The sequence below is a fragment of the Triticum urartu genome, chromosome 6A, assembly GCF_056163025.1.
Source record: "Triticum urartu cultivar PI428250 chromosome 6A, HENAU_Tu73, whole genome shotgun sequence".
In the NCBI taxonomy this organism is placed as follows: Eukaryota; Viridiplantae; Streptophyta; class Magnoliopsida; order Poales; family Poaceae; genus Triticum; species Triticum urartu.
Window position 1 is genome coordinate 13,816,898 of NC_141878.1, and position 16,441 is coordinate 13,833,338.

The 16,441-nt window shown below is 45.7% G+C and overlaps 1 protein-coding gene across 1 annotated transcript; it reads left to right on the forward strand.

Annotated features, from left to right (window-relative positions):
• Positions 1 to 14,694: 14,694 nt before the first annotated feature.
• LOC147963198 (uncharacterized) lies at positions 14,695 to 15,918 on the forward strand. The gene has a single exon (XM_087529507.1). It carries the CDS (start codon positions 14,695 to 14,697, stop codon positions 15,916 to 15,918), a length of 1,224 nt encoding a protein of 407 aa, XP_087385633.1.
• The last annotated feature ends 523 nt before the right edge of the window (positions 15,919 to 16,441 follow it).

Consider the following 16,441-nt stretch of genomic DNA (forward strand, 5'->3'; position numbering starts at 1 on the left):
ATGTGGGAGCCAACATGGGTATCCAGATCCCGCTGTTGGTTATTGACCGGAGAGTCATCTCGGTCATGTCTGCATGTCTCCCGAACCCGTAGGGTCTACACACTTAAGGTTCGGTGACGCTAGGGTTATAGAGATATTAGTATGCGGTAACCTGAAAGTTGTTTGGAGTCCCAGATGAGATCCCGGACATCACGAGGAGTTCCGGAATGGTCCGGAGGTAAAGAATTATATATAGGAAGTGCTATTTCGGCCATCGGGACAAGTTTCGGGGTCACCGGTATTGTACCGGGACCACCGGAAGGGTCCCGGGGGTCCACCGGGTGGGGCCACCTGCCCCGGGGGGCCACATGGGCTGTAGGGGGTGCGCCTTGGCCTATATGGGCCAAGGGCACCAGCCCCAAGAGGCCCATGCGCCAAGAGAAGAGGAAAAGGAAGAGTCCTAAGGGGGGAAGGCACCTCCGAGGTGCCTTGGGGAGGAGGGACTCCTCCCTGGCCGCACCCTTCCTTGGAGGAAGGGCCAAGGCTGCGCCTCCCCCCTCTCCCTTGGCCCTATATATAGTGGGGGGAAGGGAGGGCAACCATACCTAAGCCCTGGCGCCTCCCTCTCCCTCCCATGACACATCTCCCTCCTCCCGCAGCGCTTGGCGAAGCCCTGTTGGAATCCCGCTACTTCCACCATCACGCCGTCGTGCTGTTGGATCTCCATCAACCTCTCCTCCCCCCTTGCTGGATCAAGACGGAGGAGACGTCACTGCTCTGTACGTGTGTTGAACGCGGAGGTGCCGTCCGTTCGGCGCTAGGATCATCGGTGATTTGGATCACGACGAGTACGACTCCATCAACCCCGTTCTCTTGAACGCTTCCGTGCGCGATCTACAAGGGTATGTAGATCCACTCCTCCCTCGTTGCTAGATGACTCCATAGATAGATCTTGGTGACACGTAGGAAAATTTTGAATTTATGCTACGTTCCCCAACAGCATGTTCGCCGGGGTGCGGCGTTTGGTGGCGGTGAGTATTGGCCGGGGTGAAAACCTGTTCCATGTACGGACGGACCGGCGGCGGCGAAGCTCATTCCCTTCTTGAAGGCGTCGTCGCGGCCTTCATTGCCCATCGTGTTGCTCTACGGGAAACTCTGACCCTCGGGTCGGACGGTGGCGGCGCTCCGGTGTCGTATCCTTCTTGAATGCACCGCCTTGGAGCCCACGGTTCGTCATATGCGGCTTCATCTCTTCGCGGTGGCGTGTTCATGGTCGAGGAACCGGCTGCTCTTGTAGTGCTTGGGGTGGTGTTGCTGCGCTCAGCGCCTAGTATTTTGACTTCGGTGTGTGCGTGTGTTGTGGTGGCGTGCGTTTGTATCGGGTTGTTCTTAGTCGTTGCTTTATATATAAAGCGGGGTGAAAGCCTTTTTCGGTAATTTCGACTTGACGGTTCTTCACATTCTTCCCCTCGCATACCACACAAGTTTGAAAAGGGATAAAAAAATCTTTTTCGAGATCTAAAACGCCATAGCTCCCCTAACAAACCTCACGGGTAGGAAAAAATGGTAAAAAGAAACTTTGTTCAGATCTAAAACGCAGGAGCTCCCCTCACACACCTAAGAGCATCTCTAGTAGACTCCGTAAAAGGACCGAACCCGTATAATTCCGGAGAGTATATGGGTTCTACCCGTTTTTCTGGCCAGAATAGACATCGTATCACGGGCCTGTCCTGTAAAAAATTTACCGTGGTCCAGAAAAACTCCCTCTCCACCGCTATATATGCGGTTTCACCGCTCGGATACGGGTCAAACCCTCCTACTCCGCCCCAATTTCTCATCGCTGGCGAGCCTTAAAAAGCCGTGGATGGCTACGAGGATGACGCGAAGTGCCGCCGCCGCCGCAGGCATGCAAGCGGGGCGTGCGGAGGTGGCTCAACCACGGGAGCCGGCCGCCGGCGGCGTTTGAACGCCACGAGCTCGCGGTCCGCCGCCACGCCTCCCCCGGCTCCTTTGCCGCGGGGAGCTCGTCCGCAGGCGCCTCGAGCTCGCGGCTCACTCCGGTCAAGAGAGAGCCGGAGGAGCTCGGGCTGCTCGCCATCAAGCTCGAGGCCGCCGCACCGCCGCGTAAAGGAGTTATCGGCCCCGAGGACTACCTCCCCCCGGGGCAGGAGGAGCACCTAGAGCGCATCATCATGGAGCGCTCAGCGAGGGAGGAGGAGGAGGTGGCTGACACACTCCGCCGCTATGAGCTCGACTACGAGCGGATCTTCCTCGAGCAGGGCATCGCGGCGTCGCTGGCGCACGCATTCAAGGAGGCGGACCTGCGCATCATGAAGGCCGAGCAAGCCAAGGTCTTCATCGACTTCGACTCCGACAAGGACTGGGCTCCTCTGGCTCCTCCACCGCGTCGCCGCCGCCATGAGCCCGTTGATTTTTGTAGTGTAGGCTCGGGTACGCTACACGGCCCGCAGATTCCCACCCCCTAGTAGTACAATGTAGATGAACTATGTATGATCAGTGTAGTATGATGACGAACTATGTATGATCAATGTCGCTGCAAGTTTCTCCCGCGAATGCTTTTTTAAAATTTTATAGTTTCATATACGGGGTCTGATCTGTAGCGCACGAATTTGCCCCGCAAATCCGATTTGCAGCGAACTGTAAACAAGTTTTGCGGGTCGGCATTATACAGAGTCCGCTAGAGATGCTCTAACCAGTTGGAGACGGTCTTATTCGTAGCTCACCTTTCATATTTAAGTCGAGGGTTCTTCACATACATTGGTCTCCTCACTAAATGGAATGGGTAAAAAACAAACAAAAAAAGATTTCCGAGATCTAAACCACCCACATATCAAATAAAACAAATCAAGTCATATATGATCAGCTTTTAAGAGATTTATCTCAACACCTTGTATCGTTCAGCCGTATGACTTTATTTATAAAGTTTAGTGAAAGCCTATTTTGAGCGGATGTTCTTCGTAGACTCTGTTCGGCGGCGAATTTCAGAGTGGCAGCTTTCCTATCAAATCAATCTGTTCAATCACTCCCATGCCAATTCTCTTGATCAAGCCAAGCCTATGGTGGGATGAGATGAAGAGATTTTACCACCGATAAATGAAGCAGATGGATTTTGTTGTCAGTGGTCGCGAGAGCTAAATCTAACCAGCCCATTAGCTAGGATTCGCTCACTGTTAGGTTCGCTCAACGCAAGTCTGCTTTTCTTTTAAAAAAAATCTATTTTTTTCTGTTGTTTTTTTCCTTGATTCTTTTTTTCCACCGGTTTTCTTCCTTTATTTGTTTTCTTCTGGTTTTTCTTTTTTCTTCGTTATTAGTTTTGTTGTCTCTGTTTTTCAATAGTTTTCCCTTTCTTTTTTCCTTCATTTTTCCCTTGATTTTCTTTGTTTCTTCTTGGTTTCACTGCTTTTTCTTTTCATTCTTTTTTTTTCTTTGGGTTTCTTTGCCTCTTTCTTCCATTTTCAATGATTCACTTCAGGTTTATTTATTTCTTGTTCTTCTTAATTGGGTTTTTACTATCTTTTTGAAGTGTGTTTGTTTAATTGGTTTTCATCATTTTCTTCGGTTTTGGAACCTTTTTGTCTATCTTTTTTTTCTATGTGTTTTTTGTATCGTTTTTTTCTTGGTTGTCTATGTAAATTTTTATTGTACATGCGAAATATTATTATTGTACATCTTACACATTTTGAAAAAAATAATTAATAATTTTTTTAATAATTGTTCTTATGTCTACAGTTTTCATATACATAAAGAACATGTTTAACATTTTGTAATGCAAGATTAGAATTATTAAATACACTGCTTACCATCTCTTTCAAATACATGTTTGATGTCTACTTTTTTCATAAACATTGTGCATTTTTCACATAGGCCTGAAACTTTTATTTAATATACGTTTCACTTTTTCGAAATAGATTGTGTACATTTTTTATAACGTCTCATAAATTTTTATGAAATGTGTGAAAATATTAAGATGTCACAAATATTTATTTTTCATCGTATCAACATTTTTAAATACATGTTAAACATTTATTTATATATGTTTAGCCAGTACTCTGTTGACGGTATAGCAAAGAAATCTCTGAGTTCCAGAATCTTTGAGCATTGGGATAATAAAATCCAGACTTTATTTCCCACTGTATTTTAAACGGTGTTATTTTCCCTTTCCTTTTTTAGAGCTTTTAGTTCTTTTCATATTCTGATTGTTAGTTTTTTATTAATTTTAGTTATCCTTTTTTATTACCCTTTTCTTCATTCTGGTGAACATGTTTTCTATTTCGTGATCATTTTCCTAAATGTTTAAAATTTAATAAAGTTGTGAACATGTTTATGAAATCATTAACATTTTTCAAATTCAGAAACATTTTTCACTAATTTTCAACATTTATTTAATTCTATTTTTTGGAATTCAAAAACATTTTTTACAAATTAACATTTTTTTCGAAATTGTGAAATTCTCCTTGCTTTTCTACAAATTACCCAGCAATTATTTTGACATGGTGAACAATGTTTTTAAAATCGTGAAAATTTCTTGAATCCACAAACATTTTTTGAATCGTTGAACAGTTTATGAATTTTTTTAATAATATTTTAAATTTAAAAACATTTTTTAAGTAAACGGAAAATTTATATCGATGAGATTTTTTTCATCACGAACATATGGTCAAATTTAGGGTCATTTCGTGAATATGCGAACATTTTCTTCATACTCCTGAACATTATTTGGTATCCACTAGATTTTTATTTAATCGTGAGCATATTTAAAAATTGGAAATATTTGTTGTTAAATGATGAACATTTTTTAAATCCATGAACATCTGAGGATTTCTTCAACATTTCTTTCAAAATGCACATAGGTTCTAAATTTGTAACTTCTTTTGAAGTACTCAGTTATTTATAGAAGAAGTATGCAGACATAAAAAGCGAAGCAAAAAAATGAAGCATAAAAAGGGGAAAATGATATGAAAAAACAGGGGCCTTCCCATCACACCCCGCACATGTGCAGGCCCAATTGGGCGCGGGGGAGCAGGGGTCGCGTGCTGCTCCTCTTTCAAGTATGTAGAGCATCAAATAGGGAGAGCAACCTACTCAATGGTACCCTTTCTGGGAGCCCCGCCAGGTTCACTTTTGTTGCCTGAGAGCAAGCCAAAGTGATGTGTACAGTCATCGCCACTTGTCGCGTGCTAGACGCTCCCTCTGGATTTCGTTTTTCATTTTCCGGTACGCGTTTTCAGGTTTTCGATGGGTTCTCGGGCTTTTGGTTTAATCTTGGTTTTTCCTCGGTTTTGGAGAAAAAAATTACGCTTTTTTTCAGGCACATATTTGCTTCCACAAGAAGCACAATTGTGCATCCTGAAAAGTGAAAAACAATCATGATTTTTTTTTGGGTGAATCTTTTTTTTGGGTCTCCTGGAGGCACATACTTGCTTACTAGAGAAGCATAGCGCTTCCCCTGGAGGCACATATATGTTTCCACGAGTCATGCTTCTCTAGAAAGGGGCAAAATTAAATTCAAGAAAAAATATGTGCGAATATTTTGTGTGCTTCCACGAGAAGCACAAATTTGCTTCTCGTCAAGACACATATTTGCTTCCGTGAGAATAATTGCGCTTCTTGAGAAAGGAAAAAATTACAAGTTTATCTTGCATGAAGTTTTGTGTGCTTTCACGAGAAACACGAATTTCCTATTCATGGAAGAACATATTTGCTTCCGTGTGCTTGTCAGGAAAGAAAATAATAACAATTTTTTCTTTCGTGATTTGAAGCTGTGCTTCTCGGAAAGGGAAAAAATTTGCGAACTTTTTTTGTGCGAAATGTTTTCTTCCACGGTAAGCACAAATTTACTCTCGTGCGAAGTACAAATTTGCATCACGGAAAAGGAAAAAAATCATGATTTTTTAACGAGAAGTACATATTTTCTCCTCCTAGAGGTACAAATTTATTTTCATGAGCTATGCTTCTGGTGAAAGGGAAAAATTCACGAAAAAATTGCATGAAGTTTTTTGTGCTTCCATGAGAAGCACAAATTTTGCTTCCGCCAGAAGCAGAACTGTGCTACCCGAGAAAGGGAAAATAATATGATTTTTGGCCTGATTTTTATGTGCTTTCAAGCACATATTTGTTAATCGTGGGGGATTATGTTTATGTGCCCTGATTTTTATGTAGCTAACTAGCTAGGATTAGGATTGAGAGGCAACTCGAAGCGAATGCGCACTTTGATAACATAGGTGACATCATATATAGACCGGCTGGTCAATTGGTAACATGACAAGAAGAGGTTCTTTCAGCTAGCGGATTTGTCCACATCCCTGTCTTTCCTTTGCAGGGCCCACCGCTTCTCACGCTGACCAACACACCACATGTTTCCATCAGCCAAGTGATTAGCAGCCTCTTCTACGTGATCAACAACCAGCTCATGGCCAGCCAACTTAACATGGACTCTAGATCCCTGTAATCTGCAATGAGCTGAGACCTATTGGAGAAACATGTGGCACGGGCTAATCAGCAAGGACCATCTCCTCCTTCACTAGGTTCCCAAGAGAAAACTGTTTGATACGTGTACACAACACTTCTGCTTATGCCTTTGTGGAGCAGGTTCCCCGTGTGTCAGATCATTGCGAACGTGCCAAATAAACCAAAGAGTCTTGAGCACCGTCACGTGCTCCATCTTTGGCGAATTCATAACATTGTGACACTGTTGTTCATTTTGATGAAAAATGTATGAGACCATGAGCATTTTTGATCTGGAAAAGCATTGTCATTCAGATGATGCAGAGACCATATGACACCCTGCTCCTAGTGCTTGATGTTGCTCTGTAGAGAAAACATCTGTATGGACTGGAATTTAGAATTTTAATGGGTTCTTCTTATCAGGACTTTCTTATGTGTTAGTATGGGGATGATACTAGTTGCTTATAGTACGCCCTCCGGACATTTTCAATCTGCGTATTAGATTTGTATCAAGTCAAAATTTCCAAAGTTTGACCAAATTTATATTAAAAATATCAACATCTATAATATCAAATATATGTACTATGAAACTACATTTCATAGCGAATCTAACAATATAGATTTGGCATTGTGAATGTTGATACTTTTTTCTATAAGTATAGTAAAAGTAGAGATACTTTGACTTTAAACAAAACTTATATGCAGAATAAAATGAACCGGAGAGAGTTCATACTTTCTCGGAATTCCAGATTAAATATACCCAAAACATTGTATGTAAAGAGATGCATGCAACAATTAGACATAGACATGTGGAGCTCTGCACGAGCATGTGGCGCTAATATACTAGCTGCATTGTATGTAGTTGCAGCCGACTCGAGAAACCAGGCCCATGTGTTGTACTCCCTCTGTTCCCAAATATTTGTCTTTCTTGATATTTCAAATGGACTACAACATATGGATGTATGTCGACATAGTTTAGAGTGTAGATTCACTCATTTTTCTTCTACATTTCGCTTCGTATGTAGTCCATTTGAAATGTCTAGAAAGATAAATATTTAGGAACGGAGGTAGTAGTAAAGAAGTTTGATTGGTCCCAACTACCGCTACTACAGCTTACTAGTTAGTTGATGCTCATATATATGCACAAAATCAAATCGAGAAGGAGGCAGACAACTTCCGGTGGGAGTGGGATTCAAATTGCAAGACCATGAATATATGCCTGTTATCTCTAGTTCTTAATTAAATCCGTCAATCGAGTTGACTGTTAATACTTGCTTATACTAACGTCAAAGAGGCCATCCTTTGAAATGATGTGGGTGGTTCTATCACATTATGTTTATTGGATTATTAGGGCTTGGGAGGCATGAGGGATTTAGCGCACATCAACATATGGTAAGCCAGACACATATGGGTTTGCTAGTACTATGTGTCGTCAAACATATATAAGTCGCTTGTCTCCTCGATGGTTACAATGTCGGTCGGCCCACGTTGAACTCATATGTGTCGTGGATGGTTACACTATCGGACGGCCTACACAACACCCGTCTCGATGTACACAAGATGCAAAAGTGCCGTGCAGACACAACCTCAACGGTGGTGTGCAGACAAGCTCAACAGCTGTGTACCTATGAGCTTTACAGTTTTTAGGGTGCTCTTGTACCTTCCTTGTGATTAGTAGGAGTAATATCTCTATTTGGCACTTTTTGTGGAAGGGTAGTTTAGAAAATTACAGTTGTAATGTACGGGTGGAATTTTACTTGATCTACTTCCCTGAGTCACCCTAGATTGCTGGCACACTGCTGCTGATCATGCACACACCGCTATAGCCTTCTCGACTACGCATATCCGGGGCACCACAGCTCAGTTGAGAAACTCCTAATCTGCAACAGCTCCATTGGGTCCGCCTCACCTCTAGGGCTAGCCAATTCCCATTGAACAACAAATACTCAATTCTCACGAGATCACAAGCCTGTTTTTTTAACTAGCTTCTTAAGATGCGTACATAATAAAATCAAGTATTCATGTAATATTGGTTTTACAACTTCACACATGCAATAAGTTCGATTATGTACATATGACTTTGTAGAGCTCAACTGTCACGTCCTAATGCAATTGTCAGAAGAAAGCATTCCACATTCATTTCCCAGAGCTGTAAACTACCAGCTTCTCGTAGTGTAATTCAGCTGCACAACGAATTTTTCAATGCTGTTCTTATTTACCCATCGCATGAGTAACCATATAACTTCATATGCTAACAGGGATCAAGTAAAAACTAGTTCGAGCATCTCTAACCAATCTATTATAATTTAGAGGAGCAAACAGCCGCGTATTATTTAGAGGAGTATATTTGCTCCCCTAAAAAAGTGTTCTTTCTAACTTAAATCCTTCAAAAAATTGAACATAAACTTGGTGCAATGTTTATTCAAACAACTTCATCAAACTTGATTCGACCAGTTGCATAAAGTATTTTACATAGCTTAAACGAAATTTAAATTAGATTGCATAAAAACTTAAGAAAAAACTACTTGCTAGCACTCTCGTCCATCAACCTCTCCCGGTCATGTGCTCCCACAATGCCACAACTGCCCTGCCCTATGATACATCTCCAAGGTATCTATATTTTTTTATTGTTTCATGCTACTATATTATAAATCTTGGGTATTTTATGTGCATTTTATGCTACTTTATATCATTTTTGGGACTAACCTATTAACCCAGTGCGCAGTGTCAGTTGTTGTTTTTTTGCTTGTTTTTGGTTTTTAAGAAAATCAACATCAAACAAACTCGAAACACGATTAAACTTTAGGGTGGTTTTTTCTAGACCAAAAGGGACCCTAGAAGCTTCGGGAGGAGACTAGAAGATATACGAGAGAGCGACAAGTTCACAGGGCGCGGCCTAGGGGGTAGGCGTGCCCCTAAGCACATGGGCCCCTCGTAATTCCATTTGATTTAACTTCGACTCTATAAATTCCCAGAAGTTCCAAAAACACCAAAGGGGAGCCCGAAACACTTTTTCTGCCACTGGAAGTCTCTGTTCTTCCATGATCCCATCTGGAGGACTTTTCCGGTACTCTATCGGAGGAAAAATCAATCACGGAGGGCTCCTTCATCAACCTTGCTACCTTCCGACGATGCGTGAGTAGTTCACCACAGACCTACGGGTCCATAGGTAGTAGTTAGATTGCTTAATCTTTCTCTTTGATCTTTAATATCATGTGTTCCTCGATCTTCTTTGAGTTCTATCCGATGTAATCTTCTTTCACGGTCTATTTGTTGGGATCCGATGAATCGTGGATTCATGATCAGATTATTTATTGAAAGTAATTGAGTCTTTTCTGAACTTTATTATGCATGATTATGATAGCTTTCTATTTCTCTCCGATCTATCCATTTAGTTTGGCCAACTAAACTGATTTTTCTTCGGTGGGAGAGGTGCTTTGTAGTGGGATCAATCTTGTAGTGTTCTATATCTCAGTGAGAAAAAAGGACAAGACACATATTTGTATTGTTGTCATTCAGGATAAAATGATGGGGTCTATTCATATTAATTGAGTTTACTTTGTTTACATCATGTCATTTCACTCAAGGCGTTACTCTGTATTTTATGAACTTAATACCATATATGCATGCTGGATAGCGGTCGATTGATGGAGTAATTGTAGTACATGCATGCAGGAGTCGGTCTACTTGTCACATACGTGATGCCTATATGTGTGATCAATGTCAACGAATCTCTCATAAATATGTGTTTTTTCTATCAATCGTCAGTAATTTGTTTACCCACCATATGCATTGCATTCAAGAGAGAAAACTCTAGTGAAAACTATGCCCCTGGGTTTACCTTTATCATACCTTAAAATCCAAAAATACCTTGCTGAAATTCATTATTTTTATTTTTGTTTTACAATTTATTCTTCTACCTATACGAGATTTGATCCTTACATTAATGAGTACAAGGGGATTGTCAAACCTCTTGCAGCAGTGTTGGTGTAGGTATTTGGTTTTGTGTGTGCAGGTACTACTCACTAGTATGTCTCCTCGGACTTGTAGATCTCGTACAACCGGCACTCCTCGATGTGCTCCTGGTATAGGCTGCAGAGCTCCGCTACGCCTTGTCGACTTGCTCCGCCTCGAGGCGCTTGCGGGCCTCCTGGTCTTCCCCCATCTCCCATATGGCGGCCACCTCGGGGTCGACGAGGGCTTACTGCAGTAGGCCATTGGGGAAGTTGCACTATGCGTTAGTGCCATGGAGGCACACTAACATTGTGTCATATTACTACACGGTCTGCACCGTCGAGATGAAATATCCAGTCCAAATCTTCTCATGTGTTTCGCGGTCGGTGATCTAACCGACCCACGTCCCCCACCGACACTGTCGCACGGCGAGGTATTTTTGTGCGGTGGCAACAGCGCTGGGAGGCCGGGCAAGCGGGAATCTCCACCGTGCGAGGAAGAAGATGTGTCGCGGCCATGGGTCGAGATTGCGCATGGCGGTACGGATCCACGCTTCTAATCGGCGGTGTGTAGCAGCGGCAGTTGGATCCGGCCATTTTTGGCGGTGGAGCGGCGCCTTAGTGGATGGGAGTGGGACCGAGGCACACCGGCGGGGCTTTCACAGAGGCGGAATGGAACAGGAGGAGAGTTGGGGTGTCGGGAATTTTACTCTATGAGTGGGCAGCCGAGTATATTTTAAGGGTCACGGCCGCCGTGGAAAAAATATTCTCCACTAACTGTTATTATAATTCGGTTAGGTGCACTTTAGAGGAGAAAATGTGAATTTATCCTCCTCTAACGCCTTTTATTGGGGATGAGTTAGAGAGGCCGATCAAAGACATGACAGGTATGACCGTATGTAAAGCAAAATAAAATTCAAGTCAGAACTGGAAGAATGCAGTATTGATACCTATAGGCCCTGGAATTTTAATTCCCTCAAACCAAACAAGCTATAGTGGGATGTGCCAAATCTTCATTATTGGTCAGCGTGCATTAACAAAACACTAGCAATAGTGTAGCTCTTTAAGTCACAAATGATGGATTTTCTATGAGAACCTAGCGAATAGCAACTATGGGAGTTGTTTTAGTGATGCATCATGCATGGCAGGCATAGTGCGAAATAGAACATTGTCAACATGGCCATGCGCTGGCAATGCCTTTTTAATTATCTCCCCATCCATGTTGGCGCTAGCTGAGTAAGAATGAGAGGCAACCAACATCTAAGGCGCACCCTAATGACTTCTGAATTAGTGAATTTATATCTTGAAATGTCTAAATTTTCAATCCCTTGCTCTAATCACCTCCAAGCAAACAAGTTAATGAAACATGGGAAAGCATCAAATCCTCGTGACTTCTTTGATAAATTATTGGTAGGTGTGTGTGACTTAATGAAACACAGGAAATAGTGCAGCTCTATAAATTACAAAATGATGGGGTTGCTCTGAGAAGCTACCAGAGAACAACTATATATTTCTTTGAGTGTTGCATCAGGCATCACAAGCATGAGTGAACCTGAACATAGCTACCTCACTGATCCTTCGCATGGCCTTTCGATCTCTTCATGCATACTGGAGCCAACTAGCTTGGATTTGGATTGAGAGGCATCTGAAAACAAATGCGCACTGTGATAACATATCTGACTTCATTGGCCCACCAGTCAATTAGTACCATGACCATCGAAGGTTCTGTGAGCTAGCGAATTACATCTTCTTTTTGTCCAGACCCCTCTCATTAAACCCATTAACCGCGAGATGTTGGTCATTTGCTGGGGGTATCAACGTCGGATTGAGCGGCTATCTCGACTTTGGCAGGAGGGCCTCATGTTGGCTGTTCTCATTGGGCCAGTTATCATGCGTTGATTTGTAGGTGAAGAAGACAAATAGTTTGGCCGCACCCACTAAAATATTGTTCGTCCAGACTCTCAAAAGATGGCTGTACTAGAGGAGGGATGAATGTCAGGTTTTCTTTAGTAGCTCAAATCGGAATGGCATCCATTAATGGCAGTTTTTTTAGTAGCCCATACCAAATTTTAAGATTTCACCCGAGCCCCGCGGCGCTCCCGCTTGGGCGACTTCGGCGGTTCCCCAGCCCTAGCCGCCGTCAGGGCCGAATCCACCTTCCCTTACCCCGTCGCCATCGGAGGACGCCGGCAGGATGCGCCCAGGGGCCGACGGCGGTGGCGGGGATCTTCCTCTCTCCCGCGTCTCACGGGTGATGCCGAGCCGTTCTGCATGTGGAGGCACGGTAGATCTGGCGGCGGCAGTGGCTGGCCGTGTCACTGGCGACGGCGACTACGGCGCGTTGGGCAGCCAGGTCACGGCCGACGGCGGGCGGCGGCTTACCTGGTTCAGGCGGTGGCGACTTATGCTATGGAGGCATGTCATCCGGCTTCGGGTCGGCGGCGGCATGGAGGGCCTGCTGGGCTGCTTCGCGGCATCTCTGGTCAGATCTGATCTGGCAGGTGCAGCAGGCGGTGGTGGCCATATCCTCGGTCGGAGGTGGTCGGCCTGAGACTGGATGATCAGATCTCGAGATCCGTCATCTAGTTTCGACTGCGAGTCGGCAAGGCATAGTTGCCGGTGAAAACTGAACCGATGGCAGGCGATGGCGGTGTTATCTGTCGTTACCTCGATGAAGGCATCATCGTGCAACGACTGTCACCCACTCGTTCTGCTCCGGGGAAATATTAGGATCTGATCTTCCAGATTGGACGATGGCGCTACTGCGGTGTCGTTTCTCTCTTGGGAGCAACGTTTGTGGAGCAGCACTGGAAGACAGAAGCGGAAAGTAGATGTTAGCGGCAAGCCATGCCATATGTGTGTCGCGATGGCGCGTGAGCCAGGCTCATGCTCGTGTCCGTCGTGTAGGTGAAGGTTGAGTCAGAGGCCGTTGGTGATCTGTTGGACGCCGGCCGCGTTGTCCGCGTATGAGCGCGGCGTGCGCTGCTGAGAAGGAGCTACTCGAGCGGTGTACGCGGGCATGCATGTAGTCCATGGAGTTAGTTGGTTAGTGGGCTAGTTAATTGAGCCGTGCATGTTGAATGAGCAGCCGAGTCAAGTTAGAGGCCGGTGTGTTAGCTAGTGGTTAGTGCATGGAGAGTTTAGTGGAGTAGTGTGTCTAGGTAGAGCCGTGGGCTGCATGGCATGAGTGCCTAACCTTTGTGTATATATATGTTGCATTGATGAATGAGGCCCAGAGGGCAGAAAAACAATGTAGTCTCACGTGTGACCAAGGAAGTGTTCTGGGCAAAGCCACTGGTCATGTTTCTTGGTTGTGTGCGTGTGTGCGGGTTCTTGTGTTCTTGAGAGAAACCATGAGAGAAGAGAGTTGTGCGAGGTAGCACAAGGAAGAAGAAGCGGCGCTGCGCATCGAGGCGGCGCCAACAGTAGAGCGGCTTCGTCATGCACAGAGCTTCGGTGGAGATGTCAAGTCATGCCTAGCCGATAGGTGCTATGCTGTCCCATGCCTGGTCAGCAGGTGCTACGCACGACAGATCTTCCAGAATCTTTGCGTCAGGATGGACGAGCGTAGGGCGGTGGCCTCGTTGGGCGCTGTGGTGGCGTCGACGGATGGACGGACTGGCAAAGATGATGGTATCTCTCCTGAAGATGGGTCACCGGTCCGATGATGATGGCGGCGTCTAATATGTGTGGATGTGGTGTACGCTTTAGGTCTGTTGCACTGGCTGGTCGTTCTGATATGTTATGTGGATGGATCAGCGACGACACCGATTTAAATATGAGGAGTGAGAGCACTTCATATTATCGAGTTTTGTAGATGTGAGTTGTGCCTTCGGATGGGTTGATGTATGTTCTTGTTAGACCTTGGTGGAATAATAAATAAAAATGGCTGCATGCATCGATTGACCAGCACCGGTGGATCGGATCGTCGGTTGCGCCGACACAATGAATTCGCGCCGGACAAGCTCCAACTTCGGTCGGGCATATGGATTTGCGCCGGATAGACTCGGTTCAGGATGAGCGTTACAATCATTGGGGGTTCGCGAGCTCGGATGTTGATGCTCGCTGATCGATCAGGACGAGCGTTACAAACAGATGTCGAACAAAGTAGGAGTAGTACATAGTGGCCTGAGTTCAAAAAGAGTACGTGGCGGCCTCTCAAACAAATCCGATCGTGTGTCTAACCTAAATCTAGTCCGGTCATGACCTCGCGCGCCGGCCGTATCTATATATAGCGGTTCCGACGGGGCAGCCAAGGCGCCGACGACAATAACAAACCATCACGACGAACCAATCGATGGCAGCCGGCAAGGGCGTCGAGCGGCCGTGGTCGGAGCTTTCCGGCGACCTCCTGGCGGCCGTCTACCGCTGCTCCTCCTCGGCGCACGACCGCTCGCGCTTCGCCGCCGTCTGCACGTCATGGTGCACCGTCGCTTCATGGCACCCGCCGCTGCCCGCTCTCCCGCTGCTGCTGACGCTCCCCTCGCCGTCCGCCAGCGACCATGAGGTCGCACGGGCGTACAGCCCCGAGGACAGCAGGGCCGTGCGAGTCCCGCTCCCGTCGGCCGTGTCACCCGGCACGCGCCTTGTTGGGTCCCATGACGGCGGCTGGATAGCCGCCACGTGCTCGTCCGGCGACCACGGGCAGCAGCTCCTGATCATGAACCCCTTCTCCGGCATCCAGGTGGCGCTCTCCGTTAAGCATAGCACGGACGAGTGCGCGTGGCCACACGAATTCGATGCGAGTTTCAGTCCCATCAAGAAGGTCGTTTTCTCTGGTGACCCTTCGTCGAGCGACTGCATGCTCGCCACGATCACCGCACGGTGCAATCTCGCGCTCTGCAGGGTTCGCTGCACGGAAGCGACACGGTGGACCATGCATGGATGCGACACTCATGCATACGGGGAGCTCGTGGACATCGCCTTCTTCAACGGTGAGCTCTATGGCCTCTCTCACAAGAACGAACTGTTAATGTACGAGGTCGTCGTGAATCAAGACGGAGGCACACCGACGATCGCCAAGGTCCACATCATGTCCGACATCGAGGCGAGCATCCAGCACGAGCAACCGTCATGGTGCGAGGCCAAACACATATTCGAGCTGCGCGGCAAGGTGGCGATCGCAGTGGAGTTCTGCGAGTGGCGCGACCTCCACTCATACTTCAGAGTGTATGAGCTTGCCGAACGTGACGAGAGGGCGCCGTACCAACACAAGTGGGTGCAGGTGAGGAGCTTGGGCGAGCAGGCCCTGTTTCTGAGCCCCGCGTGCTCTAAGGCGGTTCACGTTGGCTGCCAGCGCGGTGGGGTGGACAGAAACTACATCTACTACCCAAAGCGACATTCAGTACACTTGGAAGGCGAGCGCTGCATGAAGCGTCTGGATCTTGGTAGTTGCGCCGTGTACTTCTTGGACAACGGGTACAATATGCATCGGATGGGGAGGATCATGTCACGGGTGTACCATTACCGCCATGAAGACAACAATAATGGTTGCATGTGGTTTCTGCCTCCAGACTTTTAGTTCCTCATTGCTGATGCATGGGACAAATTCTCTACACGTTTCCTTAATTTCTGCTAGATGGTTCTTTTTTAAAAAAAATAAATTAAACGGAACCTTTATTCATTGGAAATAACCAGTACATCTTCTGTGAGAATCATTACAATTTCATTTAAAGACTCCTCAAACGAATCCCAAGTGAAAAAAAATCTAGCTAATCTAGCGAGCTCATAAGCTAGTTTATTTGCTTCTCTATTGCAATATACGAATCTTGTACTAATGAAATCATAGGCATGACGAAAACAATCATCGAAGATTGCCGCCGTCGCACCCGACGGTCGTCCTTCATCCTGCATGGTTTCAATCACCTTTAGATTGTCCATGTTAATAGTAAGGCGATTACATCCCGCCCTATGCGCCAGTGTTAGACGAAATTTGAGAGTTGAAGATTCTGCTATCAAAACATGCGCGGAATAGTCAATTTTTTCGTTCCCTCAAGCGATATACCTACCTTTGTCATTTCTCAGGACCGTTCCCATTGTGCCCT

What these genes read in the sequence shown, in the direction of transcription:
- LOC147963198 (XM_087529507.1), top strand. Translation starts at nt 14,695, where the DNA reads ATGGCAGCCGGCAAGGGCGTCGAGCGGCCGTGGTCGGAGCTTTCCGGC.